Source organism: Eurytemora carolleeae, unplaced genomic scaffold (assembly GCF_000591075.1).
Source record: "Eurytemora carolleeae unplaced genomic scaffold, Eaff_2.0 scaffold257, whole genome shotgun sequence".
NCBI classification, from domain to species: Eukaryota; Metazoa; Arthropoda; class Copepoda; order Calanoida; family Temoridae; genus Eurytemora; species Eurytemora carolleeae.
The window spans coordinates 247,730-267,077 of NW_019396404.1; the positions used below are offsets into that span (position 1 = coordinate 247,730).

The 19,348-nt window shown below is 33.4% G+C and overlaps 1 protein-coding gene and 2 long non-coding RNA genes across 3 annotated transcripts in view; 2 read left to right on the forward strand and 1 right to left on the reverse strand.

Moving 5' to 3' along the window:
• Nucleotides 1–16,493, reverse strand: part of LOC111702588 (uncharacterized) — a gene marked incomplete in the record, with an annotated part of 16,886 nt that extends 393 nt beyond the window's left edge. The window contains 20 exon segments of the mRNA XM_023474330.1: nt 2–365; nt 1,207–1,286; nt 1,485–1,585; nt 2,850–2,915; nt 3,307–3,369; nt 7,552–7,659; nt 8,120–8,257; nt 9,112–9,221; nt 9,771–9,848; nt 11,099–11,279; nt 11,490–11,580; nt 12,179–12,243; nt 12,800–12,877; nt 13,493–13,589; nt 13,862–14,131; nt 14,734–14,846; nt 15,202–15,482; nt 15,682–15,802; nt 16,142–16,283; nt 16,394–16,493. Coding sequence (XP_023330098.1) covers nt 246–365; nt 1,207–1,286; nt 1,485–1,585; nt 2,850–2,915; nt 3,307–3,369; nt 7,552–7,659; nt 8,120–8,257; nt 9,112–9,221; nt 9,771–9,848; nt 11,099–11,279; nt 11,490–11,580; nt 12,179–12,243; nt 12,800–12,877; nt 13,493–13,589; nt 13,862–14,131; nt 14,734–14,846; nt 15,202–15,482; nt 15,682–15,708 — 2,067 coding nt within the window.
• On the forward strand, nt 5,179–7,538 carry LOC111702590 (uncharacterized). Its single transcript, XR_002765443.1, has 3 exons — nt 5,179–6,306; nt 6,363–6,454; nt 7,080–7,538. It is a non-coding gene; the product is annotated as an uncharacterized LOC111702590 (long non-coding RNA).
• An 815-nt stretch (nt 16,494–17,308) lies between the features above and the next one.
• On the forward strand, nt 17,309–19,315 carry LOC111702589 (uncharacterized). Its single transcript, XR_002765442.1, has 2 exons — nt 17,309–17,515; nt 19,036–19,315. It is a non-coding gene; the product is annotated as an uncharacterized LOC111702589 (long non-coding RNA).
• The last annotated feature ends 33 nt before the right edge of the window (nt 19,316–19,348 follow it).

Here is a 19,348-nt window from a genome sequence, read left to right on the forward strand (position 1 = left end):
GGGGGGGGGGGGGTCACCATGAAAATTTATTTAAATATATAGAACGACATAGAAATTAAAAGTTGAATTGTTTTGACAACATCTCTATAACAAATTTTAAAAACAAGGAAAACGAAAACTAGTTTAAGCATCTTATACAAATTCTTGTTATGGGTATGTGAACCAATAAAATGAATAATTGAAAATAAAACTTTAAAGTGGGAATAAAACAACAATAAGGAAAAATCAAATAAAAAGGATTGCACTTATGATTTGTAGATATTGACCATAACAGAGAACTCATAGTTTCCTGTGGTTGTATTCTTACAAAGGATCTTCTCCATAGACTTGTCTGTCATCGTTAAACAGAGATCATTCTCATATGCCTAGACATTACAATAGAGGTTAATATAATAATCAATGTCTAGACATTACAATAGAGGTTAATATAATAATCAATGTCTAGACATTACAATAGAGATTAATATAATAATCAATGTCTAGACATTACAATAGAGGTTAATATAATAGAAAATAGAATCATACTTGACAAGAATTTTTCCTGCTCAAAATTCATTGAGTTTTTCCAAATTTTTTCTTAATGGTCGTTAAAGGGATTGTGAGCATAATTGTAAGTGACCATTCATTCAAAGATGATAATAGCCGGTTCACAACAGTACCCTTATAGCTTTGTCTGATCAAGTATATATTAGATATCCTTCCTACCTGGTCGCTATTGCTAATATTAATCCTACCTACACCTGGTCACTGCTGCTCATATTAATCCTTCCTACCTGGTCACTACTGCTCAAGTTAATCCTTCCTACCTAATCGCTACTGGTCACATTAATCCTTCCTAACTGGTCGCTACTGCTCGTGCGTCAATCCTTTATACATGGTCTCTATTGCTTAAGTTAATCCTTCCTACCTGGTCGCTACTGCTCAAGTTAATACTTTCTACCTGGTCGCTACTGCTCAAGTTAATCCTTCCTACCTGGTCGCTACTGGTCACATTAATCCTTCCTACCTGGTCGCTACTGCTCTTGCATCAATTCTTTATACGTGGTCTATATTGCTTAAGTTAATCCTTCCTACCTGGTCGCTACTGCTCAAGCTAGAACTTCCTACATGGTCGCTACTGCTCACGTCAATCCTTAATACCTGGTCGCTACTGCTCACGTCAATCCTTAATACCTGGTCGCTACTGCTCACGTCAATCCTTAATACCTGGTCGCTACTGCTCACGTCAATCGGACAAACGTCTCCGCAATAACTCTTGGAATACTTTCCTCCCAACATTACACAACCTATAAAATAGTGTGATGTTACAACAGGCCGGTAAAGTATGAAAAAGTTTACCCTTTCTTTCACTCGTTCATTTTATAAATATCACTAGAGATTTGAATGATGCAATTGAAATATTTAAAAATGTTCAGGACACGTTCTTAGTAAAAAAAGCAAGAAAGATATTTAAAATTAGAATAGTGTTAACAATGTTTACTGACCTTTACAAACTACTAAATTAAGAGTATATTTGTTGCACCCGTCTGCACCTCCTAACATTTGTACACAAAAACTCCAACGGGCTCGGCCAAGTCTACGCTCACTAGAAAATAATAAAGTATTAAGAACAAGTAACGTATATAATAAAGATTTTAACTGATATAAATATTAGCTATGGCTGGCCAAACGGCTGGACCAAATTAGCCAAATTTTGAAATTCCCCGGGCAAAGTCGTACACTTCAACAAAAATCATGATATAATACTAAGCATGGATATTGGATATACATAATAATGATAATATGAACCTAGGCAATGAGGATAAAAATTAATACTCAAGAGATAAAAACATTTTCTTTTTTGTATTACTTTTTATATCCAACTAATTTAGAGAGTGTAGACGCAATTTCAAGTGACCCTTCAACAATAAGGAAGATATTGTCGTTTAGATAGATAGATAGAAACTCACTTAAAATTACATTTACAGTCAAATAACTAAATTACCAGGAAACTCACTTAAAATTACATCTACAGTCACTACATTGACAGACAAATAACTAACTTACCAAGACACTCGCTTAAAATTACATTTACAGTCACTACATTGACAGACAAATAACTAACTTACCAGGAAACTCGCTTAAAATTACATCTACAGTCCCTACACTGACAAGACAAATAACTAATTTACCAGGAAACTCGCTCAAAATTACATCTATAGTTTCACATTGACAGACAAATAACTAATTTACCAGGAAACTCGCTTAAAATTACATCTACAGTCCCTACATTGACAGATAAATAACTAACTTACCAGGAAACTTACTTAAAATTACATCTACAGTTTCACATTGACAGACAAATAAATAACTTACCAGGAAACTCACATAAAATTATATCTACAGTCCCTACATTGACAGACAAATAACTAACTTACCAGAAAACTCACTTAAAATTACATTTACAGACCCTACATTGACAGACAAATAACCAACTTACCAGGAAACTCACTTAAAATTACATTTACAGACCCTACATTGACAGACAAATAACCAACTTACCAGGAAACTCACTTAAAATTACATTTACAGACCCTACATTGACAGACAAATAACCAACTTACCAGGAAACTCACTTAAAATTACATTTACAGACCCTACATTGACAGACAAATAACCAACTTACCAGGAAACTCACTTAAAATTACATCTACAGTTTCACATTGACAGACAAATAAATAACTTATCAGGAAACTCAGTTAAAATCACATCTCCAGTTTCACATTGACAGACAAATAGCTAACTTACCAGGAAACTCGCTTAAAATTACATCTACAGTCACTACATTAACAGAAAAATATCTAACTTACCAGGAAACCTTGAGGAAAAATATTTTATCATCAAACTTGATTCCTTCCAGCTTCCAGTTCAAGTCTCTATACAATACACAAAAATATAATTCATACTAGCATGGGAAATCAGCTTTGTCTGGAAAATAAACTTTCACTTTAAAAGCCAACCTAGTGAACTAAAACCCCTTTTACATAAACACTTCTTAAATAGTTTTGACCAAAAAAAATTTATTTACTCCTCCCCCAAATCTAACCCCCACAAAAAATTAATTACTTAAAAACTAAAAAAAAAGAGTTGTAAATCATATGATAAATCTTTAAGTCTAAAATCTTTAGTTTTATTTAATTGAAAGGTTTATTGATTAATTGATTATTTAGTTAATTGATTGATTGACGTTTCTTCAAGAATCTTTAAAAAGACAATAAAATGCATTTTAAATATCCATGAATTTGAACAGCAGCAGATAAAAGTCACCTATTGCTCTGCATCACCGCAGCCATGTCTTTCTTCATCAAAAAGGTGAATTTGTGTGGCAGCCTAGATAAGAGGAACCATCAAATTAATAAAATATTTTATCTTTCTGTAGAAATCAAGGCCGATTAAATTCAGATTATTATCATCATTATAAAAGAACCCTTCATTCGTGAAATAGGGGCCGGAACATCTTCTAGCCGACAAAACCTACTATCATATAGTGAATAGGGCCGGCACTTCTTCTAGTCGCCAAAACCTAATATCACATTATGAATAGGGGCCGGCACTTTTTCTAGTCTCCAAAACCTACTATCATATAGTGAATAGGGGCCGGCACTTCTTCTAGCCACCAAAACCTATTATCACATAGTGAATAGGGGCCAGAACATCTTCTAGCTACCAAAACCTACTGTCATATAGTGAATAGGGGCCGGTACTTCTTCTAGCCACCAAAACCTACTATCACATAGTGAATAGGGGCCGGTACTTCTTCTAGCCGAAAAAACCTAGTATCATATAGTGAATAGGGCCGGCACTTCTTCTAGTCGCCAAAACCTAATATCACATTATGAGTAGGGGCCGGCACTTTTTCTAGTCGCCAAAACCTACTATCATATAGTGAATAGGGGCCGGCACTTCTTCTAGCCACCAAAACCTATTATCACATTGTGAATAGGGGCCGGAACATCTTCTAGCCACCAAAACCTGCTGTCATATAGTGAATAGGGGCCGGTACTTCTTCTAGCCACCAAAACCTACTATCACATAGTGAATAGGGGCCGGCGCTTCTTCTAGCCACCAAAACCTATTGTCACATAGTGAATAGGGGCCGGAACATCTTCTAGCCACCAAAACCTACTGTCATATAGTGAATAGGAGCCGGTACTTCTTCTAGCCGCCAAAACCTACTATCACATTGTGAATAGGGGCCGGTACTTCTTCTAGCCGAAAAAACCTACTATCACATTGTGAATAGGGGCCGGCACTTCTTCTAAGCGCCAAAACTTACTATCACATTGTGAATAGGGGCCGGCACTTCTTCTAAGCGCAAAAACCTACTATCACATTGTGAATTGGGGCCGGCACTTCTTCTAGCCGTCAAAACCTACTATCACATTGTGAATAGGGGCCGGCACTTCTTCTAGGCGCCAAAACCTACTATCACATTGTGAATATGGGCCGGCACTTCTTCTAAGTGCCAAAACCTATTATCACATAGTGAATAGGGACCGGCACTTCTTCTAGCAACCAAAACCTACTATCACATTGTGAAAAGGGGCCGGCACTTCTTCTAGGCGCCAAAACCTACTATAACATTGTGAATAGAGGCCGGCACTTCTTCTAGGCGCCAAAACCTACTATCACATTGTGAATAGGGGCCGGCACTTCTTCTAGGAGCCAAAACCTACTATCACATTGTGAATAGGGGCCGCCGCTTCTTCTAGGCGCCAANACTATCACATTGTGAATACGGGCCGGCACTTCTTCTAAGCGCCAAAACCTATTATCACATAGTGAATAGGGGCCGGCACTTCTTCTAGCCGTCAAAACCTACTATCACATACTGAATAAACCAATTAATCAGAATATTTTAACAAACTAATTAGAAAGCATTAACCTAAGCAGGTCAAATAAAAAAGTGTGCTCTTTCCTTTAAATGTTCTTTTTCGAAAAGTGTAAAAAGTAATTATGGTCGTTTCAATCTGTTTTAATGATAATAATTTAACCGAATATTCGACTGGCTCCTGTTTTAAATAGTTTTTGTTTTCTTCCTCTAACTCCAGCTCCTACAAAAAACTGCCCCCCCCCCACCCATCCATCCATCCACATAACTTAAAATTGTAATTAATATTATTATGTTTATTGATATTGTTTATTAATGTTTTATATTTGTTACAGGGGGGTTCTTGGCACTACAGCTATTGCTCGCTGACCCCCCTGGTGTTCAAAAGAATAAACTTATCATCTATATAATAAAACAAGACATTCGTAACTGTGTTCCCTACAGCCGGCCAAACGGCTAGACCGAATGGGCTGAAATTTTATGAGGGAACACAGGGGTAGCCCGGAGGTAACAAAAGCTAAAAAAAATTTTATTTACATTTTTTATAGAAAACAGAAAAATATACACCCCTTGGTTGTTCATAAACAAACGCAACCGAAACTGGACTTGAACCGAAACATGAAATTGAACCCAGTATTCAATCCTTATTCCTTAGTCGCAGTCCAAAGTTATAAAGTTTAAAGATAACATAGAGCGAGGTAAATCAATTCATTATTTTAAGTATTTATTAAAAAACCCTCTACTTCTCTTATGTCGAAACTGTAAATTATTGTTTCGACATAACCCTAATTAAATTGAATGTAAACAGACCGATAAACCAGTTTTAAGCCACCGAAACCGAGTTCAAAGTGTGTTCCAGAATAAATTTTATAAACTCTTTAATTGCCTACCTTTGACTAGAACCAACATTTGAAAATGAAAATTGTAAATAATAATCTGAAAATAAAGTTTAATAACTTCGAAGATAAGAAAATCATGATTTAATAAGAAGCGAGGGAAATGGTGGGGGTTACTATTACTTTTGAATTTTAATACAAACATGGGCAACGCGAGGTTCCCAAACCAGTATACAAGGGTTAAATAAAAAATGGGACAAAAGTGACCATACGTAAGTAAAAAGAATTTAGCTCAAATACAATCAAAACTTGTCATACGCATTGATATGTAAAAAAACTTAGCTCAGAAAACATTTTCTATGACACATTTTGTTTAACATAAGTAATACAGCATTTTTTCCAAATTCCCACATGTTTTTACAACAAAAATCGATTTAGCTAAGTAAAAACGCGCGAAATTTTTAGTGAAACTTCGCAACATTTTCAATTACTGTTGAAAGCATTTTCAGTTACTGTTAGTTCAAAGTAAAATGTTTACTCCCGAGGTCCTTGAAATACTTCAAATTTGTATATTTTGCTTGTTAGTTGCACTGATAACAGGTAAAATTAAATTATAAAACTGGAAAATCCAGCATTTAATGTGAAAAATTGTTAAGGTTCTTTGGTTTACGGGTTCCTTTTGGATAAGAAGGTTAGAAAAGTCAGAAACATGTTGAAATCTAGACCAACTCTTGTAATATTCATTCAAGTAATCTTTTATAATCTTAATTAAAGTATTTAATCTTTTATAATATTCACTCAAGTATTTAATCTTTTATAATATTCATTCAAGTCTTTAATCTTTTATAATATTCATTCAAGTATTTAATCTTTTATAATATTCACTCAAGTATTTAATCTTTTATAATATTCATTTAAGTATTTACATTTTTATAATATTGATAATACGAGTACTTAAGCACAAAAGAAATTAACAATTGAAGAATGTGTGAACACAGAATTCTGATGAAAGTAAACATTTCAAAAAGATTTTTTTAATATTTAAGGGTGTAGTCGTATTCCATTTTTAGAGTGGTATGTCCGACTCACAACAGAACCCTTAAAAGCTTTGTCTGGTCAAGAATGAATAAGTTATTTATGTTTAAGATTAATATTTTTCATTGCAGTTCCTCTACAAAAGTTAGACTTGTGCCTTTTTTCCTAAGAACAATAGGAGAAAATTATCAAAACTAAACACACTGTCAAAGCTAGAAAAACGACAATATCTTCTACATTATTGATCAGATAAGGTTACTGTTGTTCATTTTAAATTCCGTTCTATGAATAGTATCTTGAAATTACATCAATAGTCCAAAGTTTTTACTTTTCTTAAGAGACAGAAATCAACTCGGCGCGGTGAGAGTGAATCGACAGAGAATCAGATGAAAACTAATTGATTAGACCGATTCATGCATCGACATCAAGAAATAAGTAAAAAATGTGTTTAATGCAATTTTAATCTTTTAAAAATTAAAATGGAATTTCTTCCGTGTTCAATATCAATATCTAGAATATTTCAATAAAAATATGTTAAATGTTTTGTGTGTTTAATTTCACTTAACCAATTCTTATTTATTCCTGTACAACTTTACCAGGAAAATATTTGACCAAAACATGCAAAAAAACTTTTTGCTTTCAAAATAAAAATGTCAATTGTTAAATAATGAGATGTTATTAAAAACTTCATAATCTCTGACTTGTCCATGAAGTTTCAGCAAAAAAACGGTATTTAATGAAGAAAATGAAGGAATGAATAGAATGACGAATATGACGAAGATGACGAAAAAGAAGAAAATGAGGTTTCACCTATATTGTGTTATTTCGTTCCGTTCCACACAGCAGTACAGGGAATGTTCCAAGAGTCGGGAGAGAGAAAATCTCTTGGAACATTCTAATCCAGGACATTCAACCATCCTATAATTATATTATTTAATAAGGAATATTTTTCAATGATTGATTTATCAATCAATCAATCAATCAAAGAATAAGTCGGCTAATTAAAGATGACAATAGGTTCAAGCTAAGCTCAAATCAAATATGTGAACTGAATCTTCTAAACTCTTTAAAGTAACTCATCTCAAACCTAACAATACAAAAACACAATAACAATATCGATCTGTCAGAAATCAAATATTGAACTTAAGTTCCAGAAAAGTTCCACAAAAAGTCCTGATGAATGGGCAAAATGAATAAACTCGATACCAATAATATTGAGAAATGTTTCAGTAAGTTTTATCCTTATGCATTTTAATACTTTTTGGTTCTAGAAATAGGATTATCAAACTAACATTTAAAAAAATCCAAAATTGTAGTGAGCCGACCATTACCCCAATTCAAAGATTTAAAAACAGTTAATTGCAAGAACTAGACTGACCTGTAGCTACATTTTTTCATATGATGTTTAAGAGCTGAGAGAATATGAGACTCTGTACACTCCTCCCACTCACATAGATGTTCTATATTCTCTATCACAGTTACAGCTAGCGTTGAGGTCCCTCCATCCATTCGAGCCCTTTATAATCTTCACTTAAGTATTTAATCTTTTATAATATTCATTCAAGTATTTAATCTTTTATAATATTCATTCAAGTATTTAATCTAAAGTATTTAATCTTTTATAATATTCATTCAAGTCTTTAATCTTTTATAATATTCATTCAAGTATTTTATCTTTTATAATATGCATTCAAGTATTTAATCTCTTGTAATATTCATTCAAATTTTTAATCTTTCATAATATTCATTCAAGTATTTAATCTTTTATAATATTCACTCAAGTATTTAATCTTTTATAATATTCATTTAATTATTTAATATTTTATAATATTAATTCAAGTATTTAATCTTTTTTAATATTAGAGTATCTAATACTTTATAATATTTAAGTATTTAATCCTTTACAATATTAAAGTATTTAATTCTTAATAATATTCAGATATGTAATCCTTTATAATATTCAAGATTTTAATCCTTTATTATAACATTAAAGTATTAAATCCTTTATAATATTGAAGTATTTAATCCTTTAAATTATTCAGATATTTAATCCATTATTCAAGTATTTAATCCTTTATAATATTCAAGTATTTAATCCTTTAATTATTCAGATATTTAATCCTTTATCATATTCAAGTATTCAATCCTTTATACTTTTCAAGTATTTGATTTAATCCTTTATAATATTTAAGTATTTAATCTTTTATAAAATTCAAACATTTAATCCTAAAAAGTTATAAAAAGAGAATCATTTCATACAACCCTCAATCAAAAATCAAACTTTAAAGGAAGCCCTATGACCACATCCCAATCCCAAAATGACTTATGACAATTCTATGGTCTTGCAAGTATTTTTTTCATTGTATTTACCTGCAGGTCGGGCATTCATCTCTCAGACATTTTTCACAGACAACATGACCGTTAACACATACGGGTATTGGAGCTTTCTTTGGCACATCCAGACATACAGGGCACTCAACCTGAAGATTGGAGGATTGATGGTTTATCAATTCAAATATCTAGGACACTCTCAATGACACTTTATAATATATAAACTATATAGCTTCCTACAGATGTTGTGTATACTGTATACGCAAGGGTTTTATAGTAAGCACCATGATACTGTGGAATAGGTTGACGAGATTTAAGCAATGTTCATTGTTCATGTGATGTTTTTATAAACTAATCAGCTTTACCTTTACATCTGGCTTCTTTGTTTAGTTATTTCGAATATATAGTTTTATAATAGAAATAATATGCAAAAATATGCAAAAAATGGCGACATCAATCATAACTCATTTCATAACATATTTATCATTTCAGTTATTACGTTATTATTGAATCCGTCAACATATAAATTATCTATTCTATACATATAAAAACTATCAAATTATTTATTTATGATTGAAATATTCTAGATTTTTTCAGGGGCTGATGATTTGGAGAGGTAATTTTTAAAAAATATATCCAGGGCCTGGCATTGCTTTATAATTACGAAATAAAAAAAAATATTGATACATTCTTCGCACCTTATCTCTTAGTTTTTTGACAAGATTTTCATACTTCTTCTTGATCTTCTGTAGATCTAAAAGTACATCATCTGCGTCCTGAAATAAAAATTAAAATGATTGCCGAAAACAATTACATCAAATAACAAGGTTTTTTGCAACAGAAGTTTAGAAAAATTCAAGAACAAATGTAAATGAAAAATTTAGTTAGGGAAAGTGTTATAAAAAATTTAAAATAGATAAAGAATGGACTAAACATTCTTTTATCTCTGCACACAGTGGGGTATTTTTGGGGGTCAGGGGGGAGGAGTTGCCTGTTTTTGTCATAATACTCCTTTGCCTCATTACTCATACTCATTTCTTCTTTTTATGTGTGTCTCAATCCACTCACAACGATATCGAACTCTTTCCTCTCTACCGCATCCTGGTAGGTCTAAGTGTGTATTTAGCGACACAAAGTTTTAAAACACTATACCCTCTAACGAACACTGGTAATGTGTATCTATCAACACACAAAGCTGTCAATCTCTATCCTCTCTACCGAACACTGGTAGGTCTAAGTATGTATTTATCCACACACAAAGCTATCACTCTCTATCCTCTCTGCCGAACACTGGTAGGTCTAAGTGTGTATCTATTTACACACAAAGCTATCAATTTCTGTCCTCTCTACTGAACAATGGTAGGTCTAAGTGTGTATCTATTCACACACAAAGCTATCATTCTCTATTCTCTCTAACGAACACTGGTAGGTCTAAGTATGTATTTATCGACACACAAAGCTATCACTCTCTATCCTCTCTACCGAACACTGGTAGGTCTAAGTGTGTATCTATTTACACACAAAGCTATCAATCTCTATCCTCTCTACTGAACACTGGTAGGTCTAAGTATGTATTTATCGACACACAAAGCTATCAGATGCTATACTCTCTACCGAGCAATGGTATTTTTAACAGTCGAATTTTAGAACATTACTACAACTCAGAAACTTATCTACAAAAATTGCTTAAGCGACCAAGCCTTATTTGAATTATATCAAAAAGTTTACGGTATAAACTCCATATTGCTGACCCCCCTGATCAAATCAAATCAAGTTTAAATCTGAAAGGGAACCCAATGTGGAACCCCCTGACTGCCTTCAGGGCACCACGCACCACCGTGCAGATAGCGGCCTGGAGTCCAAACCGGCCGAGAGCACAAATTTTAACGCCCGTGCCCGTTTGTGCTGCATGTCTTAATAACTTGAATAATAGGAAACAGGGTTCTCACTGAATAACCTCACGAGTCACGACTAACTTTGTTATGATTAAATGTGAAAAATTTGAAAACTGATAATCTGGTTCTACCTTTAATTCAGCGGGTGAAGGTGTGCTGGGTGGTTCTGGATCTTGTTTGGCAGGTTTAGGTTCAGGTTCAGGTTCAGTATCCTTCTCCGGTTCAGGACTTTCACCAGAAGAGTCAGAACCTGGATCATTGCTCAGCCAGATAGATGATCGTCGTTTCCCGGTCAGTTCAGAATCCCGTGTACTGAAGAAAAATATTTTTTTTAAATCTCTTTTGTTTTCTAATATTCTTGGATATTTATAAGGATTATTTTTTATGTATTGGAGAAAATAGATTATTTCATTAAGGAAATAAAAAAAATGGGTAAATAGATTAAAAGAAAAAAATATTTGCCAATTGAAGTCCAATTTGTTATTAACAGTCCAAATCTTCGAAATTCTTCCAAAATTATACCTGTTATTTGGTTGGGATTTCTCATCATAGATGGAGGGCCCGGACCCGGAGCTAGTGTTTCCAAGTTCATCATACACCTCCACAAAATCATCTTAACAGAAGAATACATTTAATCTATTTAATCTATCTAATCTAATCCAAGTAACAGCTTTGTGGAACAAAGACCGAACCGTCAAATCAGTGTGCTTGGGGCGTATAAGATTATAATAAACTTGCTAGAGCACCCAACGTTGCCCAGGTCTTATTTATAAACATAGGTTCTCCCGTCGTTTACACACGCTTGGTATTATGGATTTAGCTAAAGTGCTCAGATTCCTTCCAATTGGCAAACTATAGCTGACATATATAATAATGATTGGAAGTATTATTGGTTAAATATCACAATAATAAAAATGCTTTAAGAGACAGGTATCTCACTGTACTTTTGTACAGTGAGATCTAAAGAATTGTAGAATGTAGAATGTTAGACTGAAGTTCTGATTTTAAAAAAAATTCAATTTGCAATTAACATGAAACACAGGAATTGTGCAGTGTATATAATCACATACCCAATACCCATTTCACATTATAAGTCGATTCTCAAGCTGCTGGTAAAATTTTTGGCTCTGTAACAACATTTAATACACTTTCTTTAATGTCGTCTTCATATTCTTTCGTTATCGGTCTTACCGTTTTGAATTAAAATTTACCTGGTTCCATTTCCAAAGTTTCAGGTGTGTGTTCGTCTGTGATTCTCCTTCCATCATACAAAAACCTTGGTAACATAAGTGTATGTAAGTATATACAGGACTCTAGGTAATCATTAGTATATGTTAATACTAACTGGTTGCCTGTGGAATAAAAAGAATTTTATAAAAATTTTAAATAGAAAATTTCCCTCTTTAAAAAATCGAATTTTTAGCCTGCAGGGTACCTATTTGTTCCCTCAACAAATTTTAGCCAACTTGGTCCAGTCGTTTGGCAAGCTATAGCTGACATATAAATATACATAAATATGTCAGCAAAGAGCTTCATTATATAGAATACTGAACCAGGGTAATCATTAGTTTATGTTAATATATGCCTGGGGAAAATTTCATTTTAGAGATTGAAAAAATAAAATTTCAAAAATTCAAGTATTTTTTTCGGCATTTGTTTTTTTCCCAAAATAATTTATATTTGTATGGTTTCTTTACTAAGAGTCCAAAATGTCACCCAAAAGTCTTTTTCTTAACCTAACACTCTTTCATTTATAAGCGAATTTCAGGTCATAAATTCTAAAATAAAACCACAAGAAAAATAGTGGTCTCTAAAAACATTAAAATATTAACCTTAATAAATAAAGAGCAACTCCTATTCGCTCACTGTAAGATCTCTTCAATTTTCCAAGCTGTGTTGTGTTCTTTACTCTAAAAAAACGTGCTTTGTCTTAAAAATAATACATGTTGAGTGCTTACAGGTAGAGATGGGCATCGTTTTTTTTCATCGAACGAAAATATTGAGAACGAACGAAAATTTTGAAAACGAGTTAATTTTTTTGTGAAAAAGGGTGTCGAAATGGATCGTTCAGAGAAATGGAAAAATTATCGTTTTTTAAAAACGAACGAAAAAACAAAAACTAACGATTGAACGATTTTGTTCTTTTTTTAACTGAATAAACAAATTTTCGGAAAAGTTAAAAAAATTTGGTGAACACACAATTTTTTAGAAAACAATTTTGCTGAACGAACGATTTTACTGAACAATCGTTTGGTGAGAAAACGAACGAAATAGATGAAAAATTAACGATAATTTGGAGAACGAACGAAATGAATTCATTTGAGAACGATTGAAAAAAAAAGAACGAAATAGGCCGTTCATGAACGAACGAAATGAAAAAAATCGTATCTCTTTCTATAGGACTCAGAAGGGCAATTGTAGAATATAAAAAAACATATATTGTGACTCTTTTTAACGCTCATAAATTTGCTTCTTTTCAAACAAATCTCAGATCATAAAAAGTTCATGAATTAAAGAAAAATTACCTAAAATGTATTTCATGCTGTCCCGAGCCTTGAAAAGGTCGAATAACTTTGAGTGTTAGATATTCATTATCTTTAGTTCGTCTCTTTCTTTTCAATCCTAAATAGTTCATTATATTCAAATCCAAACCACATCTATTTGTATATTAGGCTTGCCTACACTTTTTGTTCGCACTCAATATTTTCAAGTCAATATTTTTACAATTTTTTATTATGATTTATGATTATTTTTACCCTAAACTTAATAAAGAACCCATTTTAACTAAATAAATTTCTCTCCCAACAACCATAACCATTACTGAAGTACTTTGTCGACGATTAAAAGAATTGCATCTATTGAAGGGGTAAATTTATAAGGTATGATAATCTTACCTTGCGATATGGGGAAATCCGTTGTTTGAAGATCATTCCATAATCCGGTCCCTTCACTGGTCCTAGTTCTAGTAGATCCCTCTCCCGCATTCTTTCTAGATATACTCCCCTCACCCACAATACTTCCCTCGTCTTCTCTCACAACCCTCATCGCAATCCCCTCGATCTCCTGGCTGCCCTCTCCTCCTCGCCCTCCCGACCCCTCACCATGGAACTTTGTTTCCTGTATCACTGGTTTCCTGTACCCAGAAGATCCACTGGAACCCTGACCTTAACACATTATTATCATTATTATTATTATCATTCAACCTAAAGTCAACTGTCAAAGTATCATGTCAAATTATTATTATTATTATTACCAATCAACCTACATTGCTTAGGATCCGTTGGATCCGAAATATTTTGGCTTCCTGGATCCGGATCCGAAAAAATATGCGAATCCAGGGATCCAGGATCCAAGAGGCAAAATATCAACCAAAAACTGCAAAAAAAAAACTGTTTTAGAGAGTAAAACCAAAATCTGAACTGTTGAAAAAAAAAGATTATAAAAATTTCTTTAATGGTTCATCAAGTTTTGCATAAAAAAAGCGAAGAAAGAAGAAAATAATTTGATAATTATGCAAGTTAAGAAAAGGGCAAGTATTTAAAGAGAAAATCGAAAAATATATTTTAAAGATTAGTTTTAGTTTCAAGGACATTTAAGTAATACCATTAATAAATAAACATAGTCGGAGATAAAAAGTTTTTTGAAACAAATTAAGATTTTAACCAAGGTTCTTTTTTTAATCTGTATAAAATCTGCATTCGTTAAAAAAAAATATATGGCGTATTTATGCTTATTAAAACTACTATTAAAATGATCTGACAACTACCTCCGATTTGTTGATCAGAAAGTGTTGATGACTGCTTTGTATCGTCTGTCATCAACTGGTAGGCAAGCTCACTATCTCCACAACAGACTCCCAGGGCTTGGATCACCTTGTCCCTGAATTAATTGCAGTAATTAAAGAGACTCAATTGACGTAACTCTCAAATTACAACAGTTCAACAGTACAACAGTACAACAGTACAACAGTACAACAGTACAACAGTACAACAGTACAACAGTACAACAGTACAACAGTACCCTTTAAACATTTATACAACAGTACAACAGTACAACAGTACAACAGTACCCTTTAAACATTTATCTGAGCAAGATACAACAGTTTAATTGCAATTTACCTTATTGTTACTGAAGCAGTAATTAACAACTCACTTCGTAATTAACTCAATTACATACCCTCCGCATTTTCCACATTCATCAAAGGACGGGGGGTAAGTATGGGGGGGGGGGTTACCTGGTTTGTCCTGTGACGGCTATCAGAGCGGAAATATCTTCCTCCCTAATATCTCCAGACATTTTTCTGAAAATCAGGTACTTGAAAATTAACAAATTAAGAACAAATTTTATTTCGTGAATATTATTCTTAGCGCAATTCTCATTTAGATTTTTTAGACTTCTTCTTCTTTGACTTTTTCTTCTGTGTTTCTTCATTCTCTGAATCACTGCTACTACTACTGCTACTGCTACTGCTATCGCTGCTGCTATCTGAGCTACTGCTACTACTACTGCTTTCCTCTAAGACAAAAAATAAAATGTATAAATAAGAACATAAATACAAAGTAAAATTTAAATATGGAAGAATATTCATAATTTACAAAATAACAAGATCCGCATTTATTGCGATACCCCCCCCATGAATTGGGGGTTCTCCAAGAATTTTCAATTTTTTCCTCTGAAATGTCGAAAAACTCTAAAAATCTTAAAAAGCCAGTACCTTTCTTTTTTTTCTGCGAGTTTTCATCCTTGCCCTCTAGTTTCCGTTTAAGTAGTTCTGTTCTGCTACTCCTCTGGGTATATTTTCTCTCCCCGGTGCACTCGTAGGTAAAATGCCCGATCTTGACAAATATATTATTGATTCATTAACACACAAGTGCGGGGACCTATGGCTTACAAGCAGAATAACTAATAATATTCTACTGGCTAACCAGTGATCAGGGGGGAATTCATTGATTTCTGAAGAGGGGGGGGGGATAGAAACTTGAACATAAAATTTCCTCTGTCAGAAATTGTGTACCCAAAAATGAACCTGATGTCTCATACAAATCAGCTGTTTTCTCCATTTCAATAAATATACAATTCGATTCAAAACATGCTGACGGGAAATGGTTGTTCGTGAGAGTTTGGGGGAGGGGGGATTTTTCAAGACAATATCCCTGAAACAGAAGTTGTAGTACCTGCAGACATTTTTGACATTTATAGTTAGCAGAGGATTGAAGAACATTCTTTCTGTTGTCCTTGTACAGAGAACCGAACCCTCCACTGCCCTTGTCCAGGCTTTCCTTTGGTCTCCAGGACATATTTATTATTCGCTGTATTCTGGAAATATATTGTCAACGTTTTTTTTATTATTTTAGTTAGTTTTATATCCTTGAATCTACGTTGATATTTGACATAAATAGCCGCCTTTAAAGAAATTTTTAACTTACAAGTCACTGACCCTCATTAAGACATCGAGACAAATGGTCAATTTTGATAAGTCTGGTATATTCTCATCTCATCATCTTATTTCTTTTCTTGATTGGGTCATCTGACTGCTTCTGTTGGTTTGATCCGAGTTTATAAGTGAAAATGTGCACTGTGCCGCTGAATATTCTGTGAAGTGAGATTTAGGGTGCTAAGAAGTAAGGCGACCTCCGAGGCCATTCCTTCTTCTATCATTCCTTGGGTGGAGTATTTTTCGACCTACGCAAACCCGCTATAATATAGTTTATGGAAGATGACCTTCAAAACTATTCACCAACTATCATTTTTCGTGGGACACCCTGTTTTATTGACGAACTATTTAACATTTAAAACAGGTAATGTTACATCGTCTCGCAACATATCCCATAATCCCCCTACTGAACCTGACCTACTAATTCTTTCAGAACTATAGTGCAATATCGGACCTACGCCACGAGCTGATTTTTTTTATTAATTATTTGAGGGTTAGGTTATGGAAAGACAATTTCTGGACGCGAGCGCTGCTGCTATAGGACACAGGCTAGGGGGCCGAGGAGCGCGGCTAGGACAGTTTAGAACGTGAAGGCTGGCTCCGCGGCTGTCGACAATTGAGGGGGCCGAGCGCAGCGGCTACAAGTCCATGGACTTGTAGCCGCTATACAGTATATACATGCATTATAGCGCAGCTGTAAAACCACGTCGGGTGTGTAGTGTATCGCAGATTTGGCGTAGGTCAGAAATAGCGGATTTGCGTATGTCGAAAAATACACCATCACCTTTAGTCTTTAGTCCTATTGATATTACACCTTTTTTCGAAAGCATTTCTAAATTTAGTAGAAATAAAAGACGACATTTATAAAAACAGGGCCGCATTTCTATACTTGTTCAAAAAAAAATTTTAAATTCAAAAACATTTCATGATTCATGAAATCAGTTTTGAATTTTTAATAGTTTTTAAGACTACCAAATTCTTAATAAGTTCCCCCACCTTAAATGTTCATTAAATGAAACCCTATAGTGCACCCACACCCCCTTCAACATTTTCCAGAGCGCCAGGCAGGCAAAGCCAAAATGGCGCAGATTTTCTAAATTTTGTGCTTCGAAAGGTAAATTGAATATTAGGGCGTTAAATTAAACATCTGCGAATACTTTTTTCAATAAACATTATTATAAACCTGAACAGATTCTAAAAATAATTATTTAATGGCCGCATTCTGTCTTACAGTCTCTAATTAGTAAATATAGTATTTGGAAGGTATCTACGGCTTCTTTACTAAATTATTCAAGCTATAATGTTTTCTGATGTTAATATTACCTTTCAGAATTGAGCATCTTATCCTGATTCTGTGAAAGTATACTTGTTAACCCATTTTTATCAAATTTATTAATACGTCATCAAACTCAATAACAGAATTTTAGCCGAAAAGAAATTAATTGGTCCAATTAAAGGGACTGTAAGCGTTATTTTAAGTGACTATGCAGAGATAGCAATGCCCGATTCAAAGTGGTTACCCTTGATTCCTTAATCTGATCAATAATGTGAAACATGTATTATCTTTTTTTAAAGTTTTAAAGAGTTTGATTCTGATAAATTCTATTTTTTCCTCAAATAGAAATGGAAAAGCCACTTATGTTGAGAAACCACTATTTTAAGTAATATTTTTTTCTAATTTTCAAACATGGATAATGGATTTCACATATGATCAGACATGGAGGGTCACTTGAAACTGTGCTTACAGTCCCTTTAAGACAGTAATATTATTTTTACTATTCATCAAAATTTAATGTTGGGAGATCTTAGACAAACTTCCATTTCTTATCCACAACACGTGACATGTTTATAAATTTTAAATTAAAATAAACTCCAAACTTTGATGTTTAACACGTCTTACTGGGTTTCACCAGAATTCATTCACTTGCACGGATAGTCTTACACGATACTAATTAAAACATGTAAAATACGCACTTTCGTTTTGACACCAATATTTAAACCAGGAAGAAATAAAGGGGGTCCAAAAATCGTTCTCTAGGAAATTACCACATTATCATTATACATATCAAATCATATATAAGGAAGGGCGAATTATTTATTATTTCCTGCTATTATAATTTATTCTTTAGTAAATAATGCCTCTTATTCTTAGATCATGCTGATTTTGTTTATTTTTGGAGTTCAAATTATAAATTATACCATAGGAAGGCTGAAAGTAGAAATGGGATTTTTTTCAAAATTGAAAAAAATTCATTCCAATCTACGATAATTTAGTTTTCTTGGACTGCTTGAAATAAAGGCATTTAAAACACTGATGTCTGCAATTGAGGCAAGCCTCCTCAAGGAATTTTACAGGAATTTGTACAGGGTGGATTTAAAATATTCTGATAAACAATGATTTCAGGGATCTAAGGGGGACTAAGCCCCAAAATCCCAGAGAACTTGAACTTTCGATCACGATTTGACCCATTGAACATTGTTTGTTTGCCTTTCTTTCATTCTTTTTGTCGGCATATACATTTTGAACGACAAAATATAAAAAGACAACTCTTTAAGTTTAAAAATTGAAAAAATTAGAAATTTCATGTCAATGTAGAAATAATTTGCGAACTTTTTTGATTTTCATTTTCTTAGGATAAGAGTTCAGTTTGCTCGAATCTGTCTGGAACGGAGCCCTGTGACGGTCTGGAACGGAGCCCTGTGACGGTTAGGAACGAAGCTCTGCGACGATTTGGAACTAAGATTATTTCCAATTTGGAACAAAATCTTGAGCATTCTGACTTTCAGTGGAACATTTCGGAACGCGACAACCTAACGGTCTGGAACGCGGAACTCGAAACATCTAAGAATCGTTTAAAATCTGTGTGTCTGCGGTTCTATTTTGTAAAGTACAATTGAAGACAAATCACGCCAAGAACAACAAGTTCAACCAAACAGGCAAGAAAAG